The 22,952-nt window shown below is 48.0% G+C and overlaps 1 protein-coding gene and 1 non-coding gene across 25 annotated transcripts; both read left to right on the top strand.

The window, feature by feature from the left end:
• The first annotated feature begins 966 nt into the window (after positions 1-966).
• TRNAE-UUC (transfer RNA glutamic acid (anticodon UUC)) lies at positions 967-1,039 on the top strand. Its single transcript has one exon. It is a non-coding gene; the product is annotated as a tRNA-Glu (tRNA).
• Positions 1,040-4,854: 3,815 nt separating this feature from the next.
• LOC145533113 (adenosylhomocysteinase-like) lies at positions 4,855-22,241 on the top strand. Of its 24 annotated transcripts, none has more exons than XR_014073858.1 (12): positions 4,910-5,038; positions 8,651-8,826; positions 10,830-11,020; positions 12,159-12,234; positions 13,899-14,048; positions 14,855-14,967; positions 15,413-15,620; positions 15,712-15,799; positions 15,906-16,023; positions 17,076-17,270; positions 20,303-20,657; positions 21,205-22,241. XR_014073858.1 is itself a non-coding variant. In XM_081559802.1 (11 exons), exons 3-11 carry the CDS (start codon positions 10,886-10,888, stop codon positions 20,432-20,434), a joined length of 1,215 nt encoding a protein of 404 aa, XP_081415928.1. In that variant the 5' UTR covers positions 4,914-5,038; positions 8,651-8,826; positions 10,830-10,885; the 3' UTR covers positions 20,435-22,241. The 24 variants fall into 24 exon arrangements, 10 of the variants coding, with proteins under 10 accessions (XP_081415922.1, XP_081415928.1, XP_081415929.1 ...); XR_014073863.1 differs by having other exon boundaries at positions 4,917-5,038; positions 8,651-8,829; XR_014073861.1 differs by lacking the exon at positions 4,910-5,038 and adding an exon at positions 5,262-6,042 and having other exon boundaries at positions 8,690-8,826.
• The last annotated feature ends 711 nt before the right edge of the window (positions 22,242-22,952 follow it).

Below are 22,952 nucleotides of genomic sequence, written 5' to 3'. Positions count from 1 at the left end.
TCACGTGTTGGGAAGTGGGCAGTGGGGCTCTTAGCCCCCGTTTCAAGCATTCTGCAGTATAGTCTTGTGTGTAGTGTGTGTTTCTGTCAGGCTGTGCTGTGTTTAGTAGCTCAGTTGTGTCGGACTCTTTGTGATCCCACGGACTGTAGCCTCCCAGGCCTCCTATGTCCATGGGGATTCTCCAGGCAAGAATACTGGAGTGGGTTCCCATGCCCTCCTCCAGGGGACCTTTCCAACCCGGGGATCAAACCTAGGTCTCCTGCATTACAGGCGGATTCTTTACCATCGAGCCACCAGGGAAACCCCCTCTGTCAGGCTAAGCAAACATAAATATCATGTACCAGGTTTCCGATATTAACCTCACTAAATGGACAACTGGCTTCAAAATGGTGGGAGGCTTCAAAATATTCCTGCAAAGAAATGGCAGTTCCAGATAATACTGGAGGTACAACAGTGATCGAACAGAAAAGGCTGAAGCTGACAGCCCCTCTTGTGAACCCCTGTCCTGGTCAGTCATGTTGTAAAAAATGTAATAGAATCTGGGGAAAAAAATATTGATCAAAAAGACACGTTAGAGGACGTCCCTGGTGGTGCAGTGGGTAAGAATCTGCCTGCCAATGCAGGAGACAGGGGTTCCGTCTGTGGTCCAGGAAGATTCCACATGCCGCAGAGCAACTAGGCCCGTGTGTCGCAGCTACTGAGCCCACGCTCTAGAGCCTTTGCTCTGTGACGAGAGGCCACTACAATGAGAAGCCTGTGACCACAACGAAGAGTAGTCCCCACTTGCTGCAACTAGAGAAAGCCCATGAAGCAACGAAGATCCAGCACAACCAAACATTAATTCATTCATTAATTAAAAAGACACTTTAGAGACCACTCCTTCAGGCAACTGGAAGCCAATTAATAGTTTTAAGCAGAAGGAAAATATGGACATATTTGTAGTTTCAAGAGATCACTCTGGGAAATTCCCTAGTGGTCCAGTGGTTAGGACTTGGTGCTTTCACTGCCATGGACCTGGGTTTGATCCCTAGTCAGGGAACTAAGATCCACAAGCCATGTGGCATGGCCAAATATATATATAAAATATATATATAATTTTATATATAAATATATATTATATAAACAAAATATTATATAATATATATTATATAATATGTATTTATATATAAATAATATAAATATATAAAATAAATAAAGATATAAGATAAAATTTTATATATGTATATATATAAAATCACTCTGACTATACGGTAGAAGATGAATGGAACACAGCTAGGTTGGATGCTTAAAGACCAGTGATGAGGTGGGTGCATTGATCCAGTTGGGAGGTGATGAGGGTTGGAATCAGGTTGTTGGTCATGAGATAGGGAGAAACAAATTTTACAGCTCTGTGTGTGTGTGTGTGTGCGTGTGTGTGTATGTGTATATATATATATATATATATATATATATATATGTATTTTTTTTTCTTCCCCTTTTGGCTGCACTACATGGCTTATTGGATTTTAGTTCCCCAAGCAGGGACTGAACCTGAGCTTCAGCAGTGGCAGTGTGGAGTCTTAATCACTCGGATACCAGGACATTCCCTGTAGCTTTATTGGTGATGATAAAATGGGCATTACTGGGTGGAAAGTGAAAGTGTTAGTTGCTCAGTCGTGTCCAACTCTTTGTGTCCTCATGGACTGTAGCCTGCTAGGCTCCTCTGTCCATGGGATTTCCCAGGTAAGAATACTGGAGTGGGTAGCCATTCCTTTCTCCAGAGGATCTTCCTGACCCAGAGACTGAACCTGGGTCTCCTGTATTGCAGGTGGATTCTTTACCATCTGAACCACCGGGGAAGCCCAAATAATTTATAGATTAATCCAACTGCAGTAAAAATTCAAAAAAGTTTTTTTCCCCTAAGACTTGACAAAGTAACTCTAAAATTATATAGATGTGCAAACATCCAAGACAGTGCAAGATATTCTTTTTTTTTTGGCTGTGCTTCGCAGGTTGTGGGACTTCAGTTCGCTAACCATGGACTGAACTCAGGCCATGGCAGTGAAACCCCAAAATCCGAATCACTAAGTCACCAGGGAACTTCCACAAGATACTCTTGAAAAAGAATGAGATTTATTAAAAATCTTTAGTACTTTCAACAGTGCATACACAGATCAATGCATCAAAATAGAGAGATAGGAATAACCCAGTGTATTTACAGACACAATGTATGACAGAGATGGCTCTATAGGTCACTGGGAGAAGGATGCACTGTTGCATAAGTGGTGCTGGGACAACTGCTTATCCACTCAGGAATAAAAAATGAAATAGAGTTCCTACCTCACACCACATACATATTTGAACTATAAAACTTTGGGATAACAATACAGAAGAAATTCTTTATGACTTTGGGGGTATATAGGTTTTCTAAAACAAGACAAAAACTGCCATTAACACTACAGAAAAGACTGACAAATTTGAATACATTAAAACTAAGAATTTCTGGAACTTTCCTGACAGTCCAGTGGTTAAGACTCTGCACTTCCACTGCAGGAGTTTGATCCCTAGCCAGGGAACTAAGATCCCACATTCGGAGCAGCTTGGCAAAACAAACACAAAACTCTTAAGATTTTATAGTTATCAAAAAAAACAACGGAGAGAGGGTGAGAACACAAACCGCAAATCTGGAGAAGATATCTGCAGCACATATAATTAGCAAAGGACTAATACCCAGAATCAGCAATACCCAGAATATGTAAAGAATTTCTATTAGTTGAAAAGAAAAACAAACCACCTAGTTTTAAACAGGCAAAGACATGAATGGAACTTTTACAAAGAAAGACTCTCAGATGGGTTATAACATATGAATAGATGCTCAATCTCATTAGTCATGGTAGTCAAAGAAATGCAAATTAAAACCACAAGGAGATATTTCATACCTGCCAAATAGGCAAAAAAAAAAAAATTGGTCAGCTGATAAGGGCATAAAACAAGAGTATTTATCCACTGCTGGTGGGAGTATACACTGATGCAACCACTTTGGGAAACAGTTTAACATTACCTAGTTAAGTTGGACCTGAGCATATTTGTTTAAGAAATGTGACTCCCAAATTATATCTATATCTATCTACACACGCAAGAATATTAAAGCAGTATTCTTTGCAATAGCAAAAAACTGAAACAACCCAATGTCCATCAACAATAGAATGAATAAATAAGTGGATTAAACAGAAATGAAAATAAGTGAACCAGAGCTATAATATCTAGATGAATGACCTTCAAAAGCAATGTTGAAAGAGAAAGTAAGTTGCAAAAGTATACACACATTGCATGATTTCATTTGTACAAAGACAAAACACAGTCAAAACTAAACAATGTGTTGTATAGGATAGTCATATAAGTTGCAAAATTCATTTTAAAAAAGCAAGAGATTGATAAAGACATTAATCACTGCAGTGGTAACTCCAGGGATGGGGAGAGAGGGCATGTAATAACTGAGAAGGGTAACAGGCCACTTTTGGGGTAAGGCAGTGTTTTATTCCATGTACATTTGGATTACCTGGATATGAGTGGTTACAACAGCTTAAGTGTGGGTGAGATGGAGCTGGAAGATGGAGCCAAATAAGAGAAAAAAGGAACATTAATACTTGGAGAAAAGGAGAGGGAGTTGCTTAGACCAGAGAAGGCACCCTGCGGAGAGTGGGTGTGGAGTCAGGAAAGTGAAAGCCAAGGGCACATCGTGTGCAGCAAGGAGGTGGGTTGGGATGCAGGCTGAGGCACGTTGGTCTGGCTTCCCTGCTGACCTTGGCTGGAGCAGTTTCAGCAGAGACCTGGGGGTGAAGACCAGACAGCTGAGGGCTGAGTGGGAGGTGAGAAAGCACAGACTCAGAATGGGTCAACTCTGAAAAAGTATGAGAGAGCAGCTGGGTGGAGGTTAGGGAAGGGGCTTCCTATAAAGATGATAAAGGGTCTTCACGTGGCCATTAAAACCAAAAGGAGAGTTTCACAGCCATCAATCTGATAAAAATTTTTGTCAGCCTGACAAGTGGTGACAGGGATGTGACAAGCCCCGTCAGACACTGTGGTGAGGGGATAAACTACTTTGGAAAACAGTTTGGCAAGACCTAGGAAAGCTAAAAACATGCCTTTAACTCAGAAACTTCACCCCTAAGTACACTTATGACTCAGACACCTACTCAGGTGCACTAAAAGACAATGTTTATTTTTCCATTTATGCAATAATGGCAGAATGATACACAAACTGAATGTCAGCAAATAGAACAGATAAATTAATCATGGGATGCACACAATGAAATACTATGCAACAGCAAAAATGAATACATTCTAAGTCTATGCATTACTCTTACAAATATCAACAGAAAAAAGCAAATTACTGAAGGATAAGTACAGTACGTTACCATTTACATGAAGGTTTTAAACACAGAAACAATTCTAAGAAGCATTTAATGATTTCTACATATGTAGTAAAAGTACAAAAACGTATACAAATTTAACTAAATTCAGGATAGTGGGAGGAGGGTGGAAGGCCTACGATGTGCTAGAAACTTGACATGTTGCAGCTTTACTTTAATCTGTATGGTAGGTATCATTCTGCCCAGGTTACAGAAGAAGAAACTAAGGTTCAGGAAAGAGAGCTGGTTGGAGTTTCAGTTTCACCCGGTTTTGACATGGGCTTCACTGGTTGAACGAAGGAAAGAATGGAGTTTGCTCTTAGGCCTCTGTCTGAGATCCCTTTGCTACCCAGTGCGGGAGACGGAATGACCGCTTGGGATAAAAACTGCTCTCAGCCTGGACCAAAGTCCAATCCGGTCCCGCCCCTGTGCGTTGGACCCCGCCCCGACGGCTCAGCTCGCTCGGGACTCATGAATATGCAACACAGGGGAAGATATTTAAAGGCGTCGGCGCCACGCGCAGGTCCCTACCCGGCGCCGCCCAGCCCGCGCCTCTTCCCAGCCCTAGGCTTGGCTCCTTTCGCCTGCGTGCATCACTCCGTGCGGAAACGCTGCCAGCATGTCGGACAAGCTGCCTTACAAAGTCGGTGAGTTCCGGGACGTGCAGCCAGCCGCATCTGCTCCGCACCCGCTGGGGACCTGTTGGGGCGGCGGCCGCGGGGCTGACCTGGTGCGCTCAGGCGGACCCTCTTGAATCACTGGCACAGCGCGGTCTTGGCCGCGCGTGGCCGCCTGGGGGTTGGAGTTCCCCCGCCGCAGCTAGCGTGTCTTGGCGTGCGGCCGCGAACTACAAGTTCCGGCGTGCCCCGCGAGGCAGGGTGCGGGGCACGGGCTGCGGAGCGGCGAAGCGGCGAAGCGGCGGCTTGTTCCGCGCAGAGTCGCCTGGGGCAAGGGGCAGCGAGCACCTGGCCACGGCCTGGGACCAATGGCACCTGCGCGGACCAACGCTAGGGAGCCTGGGTCCGGCCACCTGGGCCTGGACCAGCTCCTTGACCAACTGGATGGTTCCGGGCAAGTGCCCACCCCTCGTTGAGCCTCCTACGGGGAAGGCGAGGGTACTGGGGCCCCGAAGGGGGCGTGGGGGAGAGGCCTGGAGACTGAGCCCGAGGCCGGGCAAGTCCACTCACCGGGGATCTTTGGCTTCTTACTCAATCTCTGGGGTCACTCACTTGGCCAGCAAGAACAGTCCTACAGAGAATCTCGAACTTTTGGAGTGGTTAGAAAAATGCTTCGTGCTGTCCTTTGCACTGAACCTGATACTGCTAAGTCACCTCAGTCGTGTCCGACTCTGTGCGACCCCATAGATGGCAGCCCAGCAGGCTCCGCCGTCCCTGGGATTCTCCAGGCAAGAAAACTGGAGTGGGTTGCCATTTCCTTCTCCAATGCATGAAAGTGAAAAGTGAAAGTGAACTCGCCCAGTCGTGTCCGACTGTTAGCGACGCCATGGACTGCAGCCTACCAGGCTCCTCCATCAGAGACAGACTGCTGCTGCTGCTAAGTCGCTTCAGTCGTGTCCGACTCTATGCGACCCCATAGACGGCAGCCCACCAGGCTCCACCGTCCCTGAGATTCTCCAGGCAAGAACACTGGAGTGGGTTGCCATTTCCTTCTTCAATGCGTGAAAGTGAAAAGTGAAAGTGAAGTTGCTCAGTCGTGTCCGACTCTTAGTGACCCCATGGACTGCAGCCTACCAGGCTCCTGCATCCATGGGATTTTCCAGGCAAGAGTACTGGAGTGGGGTGTCACTGAGCTGACACACTGATGGTTAACGTTTACTGGGCATTTACTGTGGCATGGGCACCACTTTCTACCTTTCTTATAGATTAATTCATTTTATTCTAATGGCTTTTTAGGGTAGGGACTGTTACTTTCTCATTTTATGGATTTAGTGAGACACAGGAAAAAAGGTAACTTGCCCACACTCTTACAACTGGGAGGTGGTGGAGTAGATGCACCCAGGCCGTGCTCACCTTTTCACCACTGTGTATAAGTGAACACATTTGGAGTAACCCTAACGACCTTTCAGCAGAAACCAGTTCAGGCTGGCTAGCAATTTTTAAAGTAAATCCAGCACACCATTCAACCTGGAGAAAAGCATCAACATTTATAGAGCACTTCCTATGTATCTGGGGATTTGCATTCGTTTACAGAATGATCTTTAGGGGTGGACTTTATCCCATTATACAGAGGAAGAAACTGAAGCCCTAAAATGAAATAACTTCCAAAAACTCGCTGGAAAACAGTAACTTACCAATAGTAGTTTATCAAGGAGCAGGCCAGAGTAGGTTATTGTCCCTGTTGTGTGGATGAAACTGAAGCCCAGCAAGATTAAGCAAGGTCCAGTGGCTGAGCTGGAAAAGGAGCATGTTATTACTATGGAGAGATGGGTGGGCTTAGGGTTCAGGGCTTTGGGTTGTGTGGGAGGAGATAAGGCTGTATTTGGAAGTGGAATCCTTGGGCTCAAGGAAGGTTAGGATTATTCCCACTTTACAGATGAAGAGACAGACTCAGAGAGGGTTTTGCTACTATTCTTGGCTTGTCCTAGGACAGGTGTTACTGCAGCCTCTGCAAGTCCTCAGTTCCCCTGGGCACCAAAAACCCCAGAGCTTAGAGTGCCAGACCCTCCTGTGCTCTTGGAGTTGAGGGACCCATGAAAACACCAGGGCTGGCACAGCTGTATCCTGAGGGCAGTGAAAGAGTTCTTTTCCCTAGAGGGACAGGGGGTGGCAGAGGGGGTGGAGCTTAGGATAGGACAGGAACCATTGTCTGCTACTGGGCCCCTCCCAGGAGCCTCTGGCTCTACCAGCTCTGCCTGGCCACCAGTCCCACCCCTACTCTTGACTGGCTATCACACCTGGGGCAAACACTTCTCTGAGCCTTTCCTCATTGGTAAATATTGGGAGTTGGACAAGGTTCAGATTTTTTTTTTCTTTGATTACTCGTCTAGTGCCAGCCCCTTTCGTGGACCTTCTCTCATTCAGTCTTAACAAGGATGGTCAGTAAACATGGCCGACCCCTACTCTGTGCCCAACTCAGCTGAGTACTAGAGATACAATCTGTTTTGTAAGTGAGGAGATCTGCCCACTTCTCTGTCTCCACAGCCACCACCCCAGTCCTGGGCTCCCTCCTCACAAGTCTCCATGAGTCTCTTGCTTCGTAGATACTTGCAGCAACCAAAGAAGCCTTCTCTTTTAAGACAAGTCTGGTCATGAGACTCCCCTTAAAACTCTACAGGGATAAAATCCTGACTCATCATCTTACACCCTCTACTAGAGTCACGCTGGCATGCTCTTGGTTCCTCCAGCAGCAGTATACCGAGTTCTTCCTTCTTTCCTAAGCACCTACTGTGTGCCAGGTACTGTATCAGGTGCTGAGAAGGAGACTCCAGGCTAAGAGAGCTGCTTGGGTTAAAGCCCTGAGGCGGGAATGTGAAGATAGTAAGGAGGTTCGTATGGTTGAGCAACTAGTGAGGGGGAGAAAAGGGTGGAGAGGTGGGCAAGAAGGGTGAGCAGACACCTGGGTACGCACTATGGCCATGTGAGAGTTGGTTAGGGGAAGCCATTGGAGGTTGGCTTGCTTTTTTACTTTATTAGAAGAATGGAGGTGATACATTTTAAAATTTTGTTTCTCTGACTTTTGTGGGGTATTGTTTGGTTTTTTAAAGATTAACTGTATTAGGTGATTGTTGAATTAGGCAGCATCCCAACTAGCCACTTGAAGAGCTCTCCTGTGGGGTGTTTTACTTTCATTTTAGGTTCAAAGGATTCATTAACAAAAAAAAATCCACTTGTTACACACAAACAATTAGTTGTTAAAAGCAAAGAAATAGAAACAATAGAGAGGGGTACTAGCATATACATCACCAAATTGGGCTGACAACCTACATCCAAACTTCAACAGTGCTGGGAGATCCCAAGTACCAGCAATCTGGAATCTCAACTGGTAAAAGGGTCCCAGGCAGTGGTCCACCCCATGGGTGAGACTTCAAATTGCAGTTTTGGGGGCTCCTGCTTGTAATCCCAGGCTGCGAGCTGATATAGTCAGTTTGCAGGTAAAAATGCAGCTCTTGTTTTCCCTTAACGTTTACAATGCTGTTTGTTTCCTCTTGTGAAACAAGGGCCCCAGGGTGGGGGTGGGGGTCTGGCCAGGCCTTCAGGGGCTCAGGAAATTCCAAGACCCACTCCCTCTCTTTACCTAAGGTGTGGCTTGACTTGCTGGTAACCAAAGCATGTACATAGTCCACGCAGGGTCAGAAGTCAGTCAGAAGGCTGCTCTCCTGCTTCTGAAGCCTGAACAGGACGACCTCCATCTTCATTTCCCTAACGTGGGGAGAATAGCAGGGATACCAGTGAGGAGGCTGCTTCAGTGATCCAAGGTGGTGAGATGCTGTTGGATTGTTCATATTTGGGTTGTTGAGACAAGAGTGCTGATGGGTTGGAAGAGGGTGAAAGGGGAAAAGAGGAATCAAGAAGTCATAAGTTTTTGGCTAGAGCAGCTGGTCGAATGGTGGTTTCATGTCCTAAAATGAGGAGACTTGGGGAGGACCAAGTTTGGGGGTGAGAAAAAGGAGTCCTGAGGGCTCAAACTTGACACATTATCTGGTTGGACAACCAAGATGCTGAGTAGGCAGTGGAATTATGAGTCTTAGGTTCAGGGGAGAAGTTTGGGCTGGAGATGAACAGGTGGAAGACTCTGCTGTAGAAAAGGTATTTCAAGCCATAAAGTGGGATGAGCTCATCTAGTAGGAGAGAAGAGGGAGATGATGGAGCTGTGAGGGCCTCCAAACTTTGAGAGTCTGTTACAGGAAGAGGAACCAGGAAGACGGCAGGGAAACCACAGAAAGACAGGCCAAACAAAGAAAGGGATTCAGAAGAAGAGAGTACTTAGTGCTGTTGGTGCTGCAGGGAGAAACATAAACACAGATAATAGACCATTGGCTATGGGGCCTTACGGAGACCTTAAGGAGAGCAGTTTCAGTGGAGTAGTGAAGTCATCAAGGAGGTAAGAGGATATGGGATATTGAGTGATCTAATGGAGCATATAGGATTCCCTGGTGGCTCAGCAGTAAAGAATCCGCCTGCTAATGCAGGAGATGTGGGTTCGACCCCTGGGATGGGAAGATCCCCTGGAGAAGGCAGTGGCAACCTACTCTAGTATTGCCTGGGAAATTCCATGGACAGAAGAGCCTAGTGGGCTACAGTCCATGGGGTCGCAAGAGTTGGACACGACTTAGTGACTGAACCACCGCCACCATGCCATTTTACATAAGGCAATTGAGCATCTGAGAATTTTGGTATCCATAAGGGTTCCCAGAGCCAAGCCCCTGTAGGTATCAAGAGATAACAAATAGCATCCATTGAAGCTGGAAGATGTAGACTAGTGTCAAAGTCCAATGATCATGGTAACTAAACCTCCAAATTCAGCAGTTAACCTGCCAGTTACAGGCAAGGTGGGCTTGGGTAGATTTCTCTGTGAAAGAATGCGCTCCCTGCAAGTAGGTTGGTTGTAGCTTGCTTGCAAAAGAGGGGAGACCTGAACTGTGCATGCCCAGTTTTTTCCTTCTAAGTTTACTAATTAAACAGGTCGCTCCACCTCCCCTGAGGCAGAAAGAGGCCCAGAGCTGTTAGTTACACAGATGAGTTCCCTCCAGGGAGAAGACATGACAGGGGTGGAGAAACATTTCTCTATCTTCAAGGAGATCAAAGAATGGTGTTGAGTCCAAGGTGTTAGGTTATATCACTTAGGAGTGTTGAAGTCACTAAGAGTGGTGATTAGGAAGATGGAGAACCAGGAGCTAAAATCTTTAGGGAATGAGGAGGTTGGTAGGTGGCAAGCAGAAAGGGTAGTAGGAGGTATGCATAAGCTGACAGCTACTTATTTTTCAAGGGAGCACTTAACCTGTGTTGTAATCATGTTCCTCTGTGTGTTTGTCTTAGTCACTCAGTTGTGTCCGACTCTTTGCCATGCCGTGGACTGTAGGCAGCCAGGCTCCTCTGTCCATGGGATTCTCCAGGCAAGCATACTGGAGTGGATTGCCATTCCCTTCTCCAGGGGATCTTCCCAACCCAGGGATTGAACCTGGGTCTGCTGCATTGCAGGCAGATTCTTTACCATCTGAGTCACCAGAAAAGTCCTTGTGTTCCTGTGGGATTCTTTAATTAAATGTGTTCTCCCATAAGGCAGTAAGTAGGCTGCGGTTAAGCAGGGAGCATGTCTTTCTTTTTTGACTGCCCTGGCTCCAGGAAATCCTTGTTGAATCAGTGAGACTGCAGCCAGCCTAGTGTTTCGAGTCCACAGGGGATGAGTGCCGAGTGGGGGGTGCTTCATGCTTGATAGGATGAGATAGCTCATGAACTTCCGTCCATCCTGCCCCTGCAGCTGACATCAGTCTGGCCGCCTGGGGACGCAAGTCCCTAGACCTGGCAGAGAATGAGATGCCGGGCCTGATGCACATGCGGGCAATGTACTCGGCCTCCAAGCCGCTGAAGGGTGCCCGCATTGCCGGCTGCCTGCACATGACCGTGGAGACCGCCGTCCTCATTGAGACCCTCGTCGCCGTGGGTGCTGAGGTGAGGCCTGAAGCAGCAGTTCTTGCGGAGCGGGGAACTCGATAGTCTTGTGTCCCCTCAGGCCCAGCAGGGGCTCCAGCTCCAGCCTTGTCAAGGGCGCCCCCCACCTCCATTTGTGGTGACTGTTCTGCTGATTTGCTCTCTCACTGGGAAGATGGCGTCTGGTCACCCTCAATTCACATTCTCCTGAGTGGGGAAGCTCTGGGAGGAAAATCTCAAGCCCAAAGCCCTACCGAGTCATCTAAGGGTTTGGCTCGCATAGGCCCTCCCGGGGTCACGTGCCTGCCCTTGGCCAATCATGGCTGCTGGAAAGATGGTGCTCTCTGATTGGTTCAGCCTGGGTCATGTGTACCAATGATTGCAGCTCTTCCAAGTTTGCAGAAGATGTTTTTTTGGGGGGTAGGGGACGGCGGTGGTGCAGGGCAGGCAGACCTAAGTAGTGAGTCCAACATGGCTCAGTCCTTGGCCTACTTCTTTCTTTTCTACACTCACTCTCTTCAGTGGTCTGATTTTATGGTTTTAAATATTGTTTATCTGGTTATGTCATAACATAAACAGTATTTATATGATATGGTACATCGTATTCAGCAACTGATGTACCATCTGCACTTGGAGATCTGATTGATTGACATCTCAACCTCAGCATGTCTAAACCAATTCACGATTTCCTACACTTCTTGGTGTCTTCCCCATATAAGCAATTGCAAGCTTCAGCCTTACAAGATCTCTCCGTTCAAGAACCTGGGGTCGTCCCTGACTCCTCTTTTTCTCTCTTACTCCAACAAACTAATCCTCCCAACAAATCCTGTCAGCTCAGCCTTCAGAATAATATTGATCCCCTCCACTGCTATAGTTGTATATCTTGTCTTAACACTAACAACAGCTTCTTCACTTGTCTCCTTGCTTCCTTGTGGAGCCTTCCCCCTCCACATGGCAGAGCCTTGTTTTCACATAAGTTAGGTCTTGTCACTGCTCTGGCTCCCATCCACTCACCAGGGTCCCCAGCCTGTGGTTGCAGAACCGGTTGGATGTAGATCCCAGGCCTCATCCCTAGATTCAGGGCCTTTTCTTACCCCTGTCTAGTGACCCTGGTCTTCTGACCTGGCTGTGACCAGCCCTGTCTTGCTGGCTCTTTCAGGTGCAGTGGTCCAGCTGCAATATCTTCTCCACCCAGGACCATGCAGCAGCTGCCATTGCCAAGGCTGGCATTCCAGGTGAGTCCTTGCTGCTGGGGGATACAGGAATACAGGAAGGGGCTCTGCTTTTCTCTGTTTGCTTCACTTCACTTTTACTGCTGCAGACCTCCCTACAGCAGGGGAGAGGAGTCATGGCCACAGAATCCTAGCCTAGAGACCCATTGGAAAGAGCCGTTTCGTCCAGCTGTCATCTCAGATCCTATTGAAAGCACTTACTTGCCCTAGTCAAGTCAGTGATTGGGAATCACATGATGTTGAAGAGGGGGAAGTTCCTTAAAAGGAGGATGTGGGTCTGTTTCCCAAAGAATCAGGGAGGGGTACTGGGCAGAAAAAGAGTCCCAGAGATCCACTGCACAGTATCTGATGGTCTAGGGTACTGGGGAAGGACCACAACCAAAGAGGAAGGACTTTCTCACAAGCTGCTGGAGAAACAGAAACAAGTCTGCTTGGGCTTGGGGAGGGAAGTGGTTCGGTCTGACGATGATGAAATAGGACATTCATTCACGATTCCTTCTAACCAGCTGCAGGTGGAAGGTAAAGAGTTGGGGAAGTTCTCTCCAGCTACTGACCAAGGATTGGCATGTCCCCAACTCCTCAGCCTAGTTTGGACTCCATGGCCCCTTTCTGGAAAGGCCTTGTCTTCAAGACCATTATCAGCCCCAGTTTGAGGGAGGGGAAGCTGGCCTTGCTTGGCAGGTGTCCTTTACTCACAGGAGGTTTTTGGGAGCCCCACACCTGTGTCGCAGTTGTACCAAATGATGGGAGGATCCTGGGCTGGCAGTCAGGAGCACTGGACTCTGTTGCTTGCTCAGCAGTGCCATGCTGGGACTTCTCTGGTGGCCCAGTGGTTAAGACTCGGGGCTTCTGGTGCAGGGGGCATGGATTTGATCCCTGGTTGAAGAACTAGGATCCCACATGCTGTGCAGGCAAAAACAGCAACAGCAGAGTGTCATGATGAGTGACCTGGGCACATGTCAGCTGCTTCTCTGGGCATCTGTAGGTGATGATGATGGTAATGCCAGCCTCACAGGGGTTCTGTGAGGACAAATGAGATGGGGGCAAGAAGCCGTTAGAGTAATGCCGGACACAGAGAAAGTGCTCCATACACAGTGGCTGCTGTTAGTAGATTTTGGCCAGACGTTGCCTAGGGTAACCTACTACGGAGACTGGCCCATCAGGTCCTTTCAGTGCAGAATGAACCCTGGATCTTGTCTCTTGAGTCCACCTAATGTGGCTCCCTCCTTCGTCACACCTCCCTCACAGCAGTAGGCACTGTGGGTAGGAACCCTGGTCACTGTGAGCTGGGGGCCGAGACAGGCGAGGGTAGGAAAAGAAAAGAAGTGAGAAAGGAAAGAATTCTTTCCAGATACTTACATATATAGGGTGTCTGTGTTAGGCGTCTGTCTCACTTAATCTATACTACTATCGACAATGAAAGTGAGACTCAGAGAGGTGAAGTGATTTGCCGAAAGTCACACAGCTGGGCAGTGGAGAACCAGGATTCACACTCTCATACCTCTGGCTCCAAGTTGTGTCCTTGGCACTGCTGAGTCCTCAGAGAGGCTGGAGGTGGCTGGGGATGGAAATTAGGAAGGAGGAGGTAGTCTTGAGTCTACCTAGGTGGGTCCCTGGAGCAGGTGCCATTGTGGAGGGCCAGCCCTGACATGCTGCTCACTCTCCAGTGTACGCCTGGAAGGGTGAAACGGACGAGGAGTACCTGTGGTGCATCGAACAGACGCTGTACTTCAAGGACGGGCCCCTCAACATGATTCTGGACGACGGTGGTGACCTCACCAACCTCGTCCACACCAAGTACCCGCAGCTTCTGTCAGGTGAGTAGGGCAGGTCTGTGGGCTGGGTGCTGGTGGTCTAAATGGGTCTTGCTTGTCCGCATTAGCGTGGCAGGTCTGGCAGGACTCCTGGTGCCTCAAGCAGATTTTGTGGAAGATGGGATGTCCTCAGGCTCCTGTAAGCGTGCTGGGGCCCATCTTCTGGACTGGAGCAGCTGGGGGAAGGCTGGCTGAGATGATAGCCCGAGCGCAAGCATAAGGCCAGGGCTGAAACAGCTAGGAAGCTTTGTTAAAGGCAGGGTGGGGAGGGAAGTAGGGACGGTTATAGTGAGTGCAAAGGCCCTGAGGTAGGGAAGGATCAACCTTTCAGGAAACAGAAAGTTAGCCAGCATTGCAGCTTCCTTCACTGGAGCCTTAGTGAAGATCAGATGTATAAAGACTTTGTAATAAACTCAGCGAGAGAGTTGGGCTTGATGCTGAGAGCAAAGGGAAGTAATTGGATGGTATTGAAAAGACATCTCTGAAAATATACATGTTAAGTGTGGCTGCTGTGTAGAGGACGTGTTGTGGCAGGGACGAGGGCAGTGGGGATGGAGAGTCTGTGAGTTGTTGGGAGGTAGAATCATGAGGCTTAGTGAAGGTGGTGACTTCTCCTTCATGCTGGCCCAGGTGATTAGGTGGACTGTGGTATAGGTTCTAGCGATGGAACCCAGAAAGAGGAGCATTTTTAGAAGGCAAAGGTGAGGAGTTCAGGTGAGTTCAGTTGTCGGCTCTCTTAGGTTCTTGGAGTCCCATCCCAGAGGCCACTCTTTCCTGGCCTGAAATCTGTCCCCTCCCCTCTTGTTCAGGCATACGAGGCATCTCTGAAGAGACCACAACGGGGGTCCACAACCTGTACAAGATGATGGCTAACGGGATCCTGAAGGTGCCGGCCATCAATGTCAACGACTCTGTCACCAAGGTGAGCCTAGGGAGCAGTAATGGCTCCTGTGTTAGTTTCCAGAGTAGCTCAGGAGTAGGCCCTGAAGGAGGCCCCTGGGGAGGCTGCCGATGAGGAATTTAGCCCTCACTTGATGGGGAAAGAGGTTGTAGACTGAGAGTGATGAGTGCATTAAAAGATTATGCAGTGATCCTCAGAGCTGGGCATCAGGAGGTTTAAAGTGAAGCAGATTCTTTGGGCAGACTCTCATAGTTGATCCTTAGGAAGCCTTCTGGGCTGGCTGAGAAAGACTGGGGAGAAAGTCATGGGGCTGAGCAGGGGCAAGGGGCACGTGAACACACTAGCTGGTGGGGAGAAGTCCCAGGAGGTGATCAGCCCAAGGCCCAGCAGGCTGAGATGTTGAGAGTGGGTCTGAGGCCCAGGGCTTTACCTGCCCCCATCCCTGCCTCTCCCCCTCTCCTCTCAGAGCAAGTTTGACAACCTCTATGGCTGCCGAGAGTCCCTCCTAGATGGCATCAAGCGGGCCACAGACGTCATGATTGCAGGCAAGGTGGTGGTGGTTGCGGGCTATGGTGACGTGGGCAAGGGCTGTGCCCAGGCCCTGAGAGGATTTGGGGCCCGCGTCATCATCACGGAGATCGACCCCATCAATGCACTTCAAGCTGCCATGGAGGGTATGATAGAGCGGGGTTTGGCCTCCAGCCGCTGGGGCCAGAGGAGGGGCGTGGCCACGCTGGCTGACCCACAGAGGCTGTCTCTATACAGGCTACGAGGTGACCACCATGGATGAGGCCTGTCAGGAAGGCAACATCTTTGTCACCACCACGGGCTGTATCGACATCATCGTTGGCCAGTAGGTGCCGGTGTGGTGGTGGGGGTCCTAGGGAGTGAAGGAGGGGGCAGGCGTGGGGCTGCCCTTGGTCGCTGACCGTCTCTCACGGACTGAGGCTCCCCCACAGGCACTTTGAACAGATGAAAGATGATGCCATTGTGTGTAACATCGGGCACTTTGATGTGGAGATTGATGTCAAGTGGCTGAACGAGAACGCTGTGGAGAAGGTGAACATCAAGCCCCAGGTGAGGAGCCCCAGCCCTGCCAGCAGGCTTGGCAGATGGAGTGCTGAGGTGGGTTGTACCTGTGGGCTGGCCGCCGAGGAGGACAGATGACGAGGCTCTGGCAACCAGGCAGTGGGATGGAAGGAAGAGGTTTCAGGCTGCTTAAATTGGAATCTTGGAGGGAGGCCCAGGGTCCTCGTTTTTAAAGTTCCCTGGAGGATTCTGATGTGCAGCCGAGGTTGAGTACCACTGCATATGTCTTACTGATTGATTTTATTTTTGGCTACTCTGGGTCTTCGTTGTTGCATGCAGTAGCATGTAGAGCGGTGCACAGCTTTCTCATTGTGGTGGCTTCTCTTGTGGAACGTGGCCTCTTGAGCGCAGGCTCAGTAGTTGTGGCACATGGGCTTAGTTGCTCTGAGGCATGTGGGCTGTTCCTGGACCAGGGATCAAACCCGTGTCCCCTGCATTGGCAGGCAGATTCTTATCTACTGGACTACCAGGGAAATTCTACATTCAGCTTTTTACTAAGCATGGTGATTGAGAACTTGGGATCTGTCCTCAGACTGTTCAGGGTCAAATTACAGCCACTTTGTAATGTCTGGCTCTGGACAAGGAACTTAATAACCCTTTAAACCTCAGTTTCTTTATCTGTGAAATGGGGATAATACCAGTACTTAATTAATAGGATTGTTAGTAGAATTAAATGTAATTTTTATATATTATATACACACATTCACACAGTTATGTGTTTGTTCTTAGCCCAGGGCATGTGCCAGTAATAGTAATAACAATACCATTAGCTAATATGTAATACTTAAACTAAGTGCCTTGCACATGTGAGCTCTTTAAATTCTCACAGTAGACCTACGGTCTGCAGCTCAGAGTCGTTTAATAAATACTGGCTTTTATTATTACTTGTGTGTGCCAGTCCCTATGCTGGAGGTTGTTCCAGGGCAGTCTAGGCCCTTTGTGGGCACTGCTGGAGGCAGGGAGGCCTGCTGGACAGGAGGATGGGGTGGACACTGGGAGCAACGCCTGCCAGTCCTTATTGCTGCTCTGCCCGCTTGCAGGTGGACCGCTACTTGTTGAAGAATGGGCGCCGTATCATCCTGCTGGCTGAGGGCCAGACTGTCAACCTGGGCTGTGCCATGGGCCACCCTAGCTTTGTGATGAGCAACTCCTTCACCAACCAGGTGCTGGCACAGATTGAGCTCTGGACCCACCCAGACAAGTACCCCGTCGGGGTCCACTTCCTGCCCAAGAAGGTGGGTTCCTGCCTGCACCCCTGGCCAAGGGTCATGTGACCTGGGCTGCCCAAGCAGGGTTGCCTGAGTTCATACAGTGCTTGCCTCCACTCTTGAAGATCTTAACAGGGTCCCCCTCAGGGCAGAAGTCATTCTCTCCATTTAACAGAGGAGGAAAGTGAAGCTCAAAGCAGGGAATAACTCTTGAGTAGCCGGGCTGGGTGGTGAGAAGAGCATGGGCTTTGGAGAGAGACACATCCAGGTTTGAATGTCAGCCTGTGTAACCAGGTTACTTAACTTCTGAGCCTCCATTTCCTTCTCTGTAATGTGAAGGTAATAGTACCTCCGTAAGGATTGTGAGGACTTCCTTAGGTCACGGGTCACAAACACACATGACCACTAAGGATGAATGGGCTGGAGGGGAACTGACCAAAGAACATGTGCCCCAGTGGAAGGGGCTGGCTGCCTGTTATCAACCTGGGCCCTTTGGGTCAGGGCTCCTGATATTTCAGAGGAAGCCAGATATCAATACTTTTGTGTGAAATATTCAATTTTAAATATAACCAGGTGGGTTAACTTGGACTTGTTTGTAAGCTGAATGCAGCGTATAGGCTGCACGATTGTGGCCTTGGAATGGGGTGATGCTGCTAACACACTCAGCATATACCCTGACACTCTGTGAGTGTGTGGTCAGAGTAACCAAGACAATGATGTCATCTGACATCAAATTCAGTGCTCATCCTAACACCCCATGCGGCTGCCCTCCCTCAGGGGTCAGAATGCTGTGTTTCTGTGCTGACTCTTTAGCATCATGGGCAAACTTGGTTTTGCTACTTAGCCTAATTGGGCCTCAGTGTCCCTCTCAGCTAAGTGGTAAGAGTAGTTCTTGCTTTCAACCTTTGATTACTGGTGAGGTTGTGATGGAGTCTTCATATCTCTCCTCCCACCCTTTGAGAAACTGGTTCTGCCAACTAATGAGAAGTAGGAAGAGGCTGGGGTGTCCGTCCCCCGAGCCAGCTAATTCCTCTCCCCCTAGTCTTCCTCAGGTACTGTCTTGTCTGACCAGATGTTTCACCTGTGAGGGCCTCAAGGGGCTGTGTAGCCTGCCAGGTCCCCATACTTGTTGTAGGGTTAGAAAATCCTCATTTGACCCCTCATCTGATCTCAATTGGAGGAAATATGGCTGTAGTGAGAAAAGGGGCAGGCCTCTGAGATGAGACCAGGGTTGGAAGTGAAAAGGTAAAGAGCTCACCTCCTACCCCAGCACCTGGCCCCATCCTTCTCTCCTTTCTCCATCACTGCCATGGCAGGGATTGGGGACATGCTTCACACTCACGTGCAATGTGTGGGGCAAGGGATTATGTATCTTGGTTAACCATAATGACAGCATGAGCAGCCCCCCCATTTATTAAGGTGCCTGCACCATGCCCTCTTGAATATCACTGATCTTTGTAAGAACTGAGAGATCCAGCCTACATATGAGGGAACTTAAGGTTCAGAGAGTGACTTGCCCCCACAGCTGTAAAGTACTGGACCAAGAGTAGATCAGCCCTGTCTGTCCGGGTTGTTAACCATTATGACACACTGCCCTCTGGGTGCAGGGTGCCATCCAATGTGGGATGCAGGCCAGGCCAAGCAAAGGGAGGGTTCATTGTGTCCTCACGTCACTGGAGACCTTCATTCTGCCTCCAGAACTGCCATGGCCTTAGGGCTAGACTCTGCTCTTGCCTTTGCCTGCCTCTCCCCAGTTTCTTCATTTGTTAAATAGAAAAATAAACCCTGGCCTCCTCCTTAGGGATGTTTGCTTCTAATGAAACAGTGAATGTGAAACCACTTGGGAACGTAAAGCTCTCTGGGCTGTGAAGTGAAAGTCACTCAGTCACGTACGACTCTTTGCGACACCATGGACACTACAGTCCACGGAATTCTCCAGGCCAGAATACTGGGGGGTAGCCGTTCCCTTCTCCAGGGAAACTTCCCAACCCAGGGATCGAACCTGGGTCTTCCACATTGCAGGCAGATTCTTTACTAGCTTAGCTACCAGGGAAGCCACCAGGGATCTGGGTTGTGGTTAAAGGCGATTGTGCCATTATGGGATGATTGGATGGGACTTGAGTCAAGAAGTCAGCCAGGCAGGGCTTCAGTCATCTGAAGGCTTGACTGGAGCTGGAAGAGCCACTTCACATCACTGTGGCCAGGAGGTTCCTTGTCACATGAGTGTCTCCATAGAGGTGCTTAAGTTTCCTCATGAGATGGCAGCTGGCTTCCCCTAGATCCAGGGGGAGAGCAAAGGAGGAAGCTGAAGTGCCTTTTAGCTCCCAGTTTTCAAGTCACGCATCATCATTTCTGCTTTATTCTGTTCATTAGAAATGAGCCACTTGAGGGGTAAGGACTTAGGCTCCACCTTTTGAAGGAGAAAGGTGTTTTATCAATCTATATACAGAGATTTTTTAAGGATGTATTTGGAAGGCAGCTATGGTCACCACTGCTCAGGAAGTACTTTGAAACAACCACAACCAGTGTAATCCAAAAAGGAATGCTCTTGGTTCTGTAATGGCAGTGTGTTAGATTCAAACACTGGATTCAGGGATTCATTGGCATTGGAGCTCTGTCTTTCTCTGTTTCTTGGCTCTTTTGTTCTCCCTGCATTCACTTCACTTGTCAAATAGACTTGCTATTGGTAGCTGAGACCAATGGCCTCCCTGTTTAGGAATCCTGAGAGCCCCTGTCATGAAAGTATGTCTTGTTCATTGATAAATTCCAGGAAGCATTTTGGTTAGCTGCTTAGGTTGATGGAGGGTGAACGAGGAGATGTAATTGATGGTCCCACCAGCGCTGCCTGGAGGGGAAGATGTAATTTGATTTCCCCTTGAAGAAGAGCTGAGCAGCCCAAACCCACACACATCAACTGTGAGGACAGGAAGAAGTAATAGGCTTAACACTCTCCAGATGTCACAACAGAACCGTTCCTGCTGCTTTGGGCAGCGAGAAGATGGAGGTTAGGGGTCCCAGAGCATGGCACCGATTCCAGCTTTTCCTGTGTTTCTCCCCAGCTGGATGAAGCAGTGGCTGAAGCCCACCTGGGCAAGCTGAATGTGAAGCTGACCAAGCTGACTGAGAAGCAGGCCCAGTACCTGGGCATACCCCGTGACGGCCCGTTCAAGCCTGATCACTACCGCTACTGAGAACCGGGCCTGCCCTTTGCCTTCCAGCTGCTGTCCTTGCCTGGGTCCCACCTCTCCTCCCCAAGAGCAAATGGCACCACCTTTGAGATTGGTTTGATAATGTCCACCATCGACTCCCTGTGGCTTGTCACTCAGTCTTTGCCTTCTGCTGCATCCCTCATGCTGTTCCAAGTGTGGCAGGGGGAACTGAGAAGTCCCTCCTCTAGCCCTGGTCTTAATGGAGGTACACAGGGGTTACCCACAGGGAACCATGAGCTCAGGGGTTCGGGAACTGCTCACTCAGTCCTTCCTTAGGCTGGAAGTTGGCAGTGGTGGTTAGAAAGCCCATGGACTTTACCATCCAGGCCTTCACTTGGCCTGTGGACTTTAGACTCATGTTCTTAGTTTACAGGTTCATTGGTTCCTCAGCCCATGACAGATGAGAAGGAGCTATGTCAAAGGGTATGGAGGAACTGTGGGGCGTTTGAATGCTCTGGAGAGCCTGGCTTAGTGCTTAGCATTCTCTTAAACCTCAGAACAATGAGGTTGATACTTTCAGTCCCTATTTTACAGGGGTTGGAATATATTGTTAAGTGAGAAAAGACAAGAGGAATGACAGCCAGTGGTTAAGAGGGGCCAGAGAAACGTAAAAGCTCATTGTAACTTGATGGTTCCCATCATAGCTCTGGGTCAGAAAGAGGTTAATTTGGTTTATAATGTTAAAAGAGAGCAAGAAGGTGGGTTAATAAAAATTTTGGTGCCTAAAAGAATTTTGACCCTTTATTTTATAGAAAATCCATTGCCAACTGCCAGGAGCCAGCTCCCGAGATCCCACCCATGACAGAGCCATGAGGAGAAGGACTTATCGAGCACGGCTTCTCATGCCTCAGGGATTCTTGGAAGGCTGCCTCACCGCTCACCGTAAAGATGATATCTATCTTTCTGATATTTGCTACAATAAACCTCCTCTTATTTTTTGTGACTTAGACAAAAGGCCTTTTCCTGATTCTCTTCTAAAATAGATCAATCTGAAACCTCAATTGACAAGGCCCCTGAACAGTGACACTCTAATAAAATTAATCTGGGATATAGAATATACTAATCTAAATTCCCGTTACTAGCATATTGGTTTGTTTAATAAATATACCTGTGCCTTTGGAGCTAATGTGCATGACTGCTCCTTAACAATAAACAACGTTGAGAGCCTCCACACAGAAAACCCCAATAGGCACAGAGCTCTTGGTAGGAAACAAGGCTTATTAGGAAATATAAGAAATATTGCTTTATACAACTGTTACTTAGTCTATATTTACTCACAATGTTTTTACTCTTAACGTATTTAGCCTATATAATGAAAGCATAATAGTTAGAAATTTATATAAATAAAAGTTTAGCTTTAATACAAATAATAAGACAACTGTTGATTTAACTGATGATTCTTACTTAGAGCTGACCTTCAGCTTGCTGTTCTATGACTTTATGGAACCACATTCTTTCCTGTTAAGCTCAAGGCATAGGATAGATTACCGAAAACAGGTTTTACCTTGAAACTTTCTGTTGATGAATTCTTTCCTGCTGTGCCTGATAAAAAAGTGTTCTGGCTGATCAACCCTTATCAATAAAGAGTCACAAGATGTTAGCAAGCCCCCAGGCCAGAAGATGATGTAAACAAAATGAACTAAGATATGCAAAAGGTGTCAATAAGGATCAACACTGTTGACCCATTAAACTGATTTGGTATGACTCTACACTTTACATTTGTTTCTATGTACCACTAAAGATATAAAAGCTGTGTTAAAAACAATAAAGTCAGAGACACTTGGAAACACCTAGACTCGCTGTGTCTTCTCATTTGCATCGCCGACGCCGTCCATCCTAAGGGAACCCCGCATCGCCGACGCCGTCCATCCTAAGGGAACCCCTGGACCAGCTGGAGCTAGACTCCGGCAGCCAACAATGTGTGGTGTGAGCCAAGGGGTCTGATGTGCTGTAAGAGTCTGCAAGAGCTGCATGCAAACCCTTGGGCTTGAAAGAATGGGTAAAATGAGAGAACTCTTATATCTTCAGGTGTGTCTTTTGCAAACAGCCTGGTTTTTTTACCCAACCTAAGACTCATTTAATAGGTGAGTTTTGCCTATTTATATTTATTGTAATCTCGGTATTTATTTCTTCTACCTTATTTTTTTCTGTTCCAATTTATATTTTTGCTTTTTCCTCATTTCCACTTTGGATTGATCCAGTACTCCTTCGGGGACTGTTGTTTATTGAGCACCTAATGAGTGTTAGGTGTTTTGTACTTTATTTTCACTGTCCTCACAACGAGCTTAGTAATATTCTAATTTTATAGATGAGAATGAAGACTTAGAGGTTAAGTGTCTTTCCTGAAGTCCACAATTGCAAGGGGCCTCATCAGGACTCAAATCATAGGAAGGGGAGCAGGAAATTGGTCTGTCCTATTCACCTAAATGGTCATTTACTGAACCCCTATTCTGGTCCTGGAAGTCAGAAAGAAACAAGAACCCACCTGGGAAGGGTAACT

The sequence above is a fragment of the Giraffa tippelskirchi genome, chromosome 13, assembly GCF_054371585.1.
Source record: "Giraffa tippelskirchi isolate mGirTip1 chromosome 13, T2T-mGirTip1v1.2.pri, whole genome shotgun sequence".
NCBI lineage: Eukaryota > Metazoa > Chordata > Mammalia > Artiodactyla > Giraffidae > Giraffa > Giraffa tippelskirchi.
Note: the sequence above shows the minus strand (reverse complement) of the source record. Positions and strands in the feature narration are given on the sequence as shown.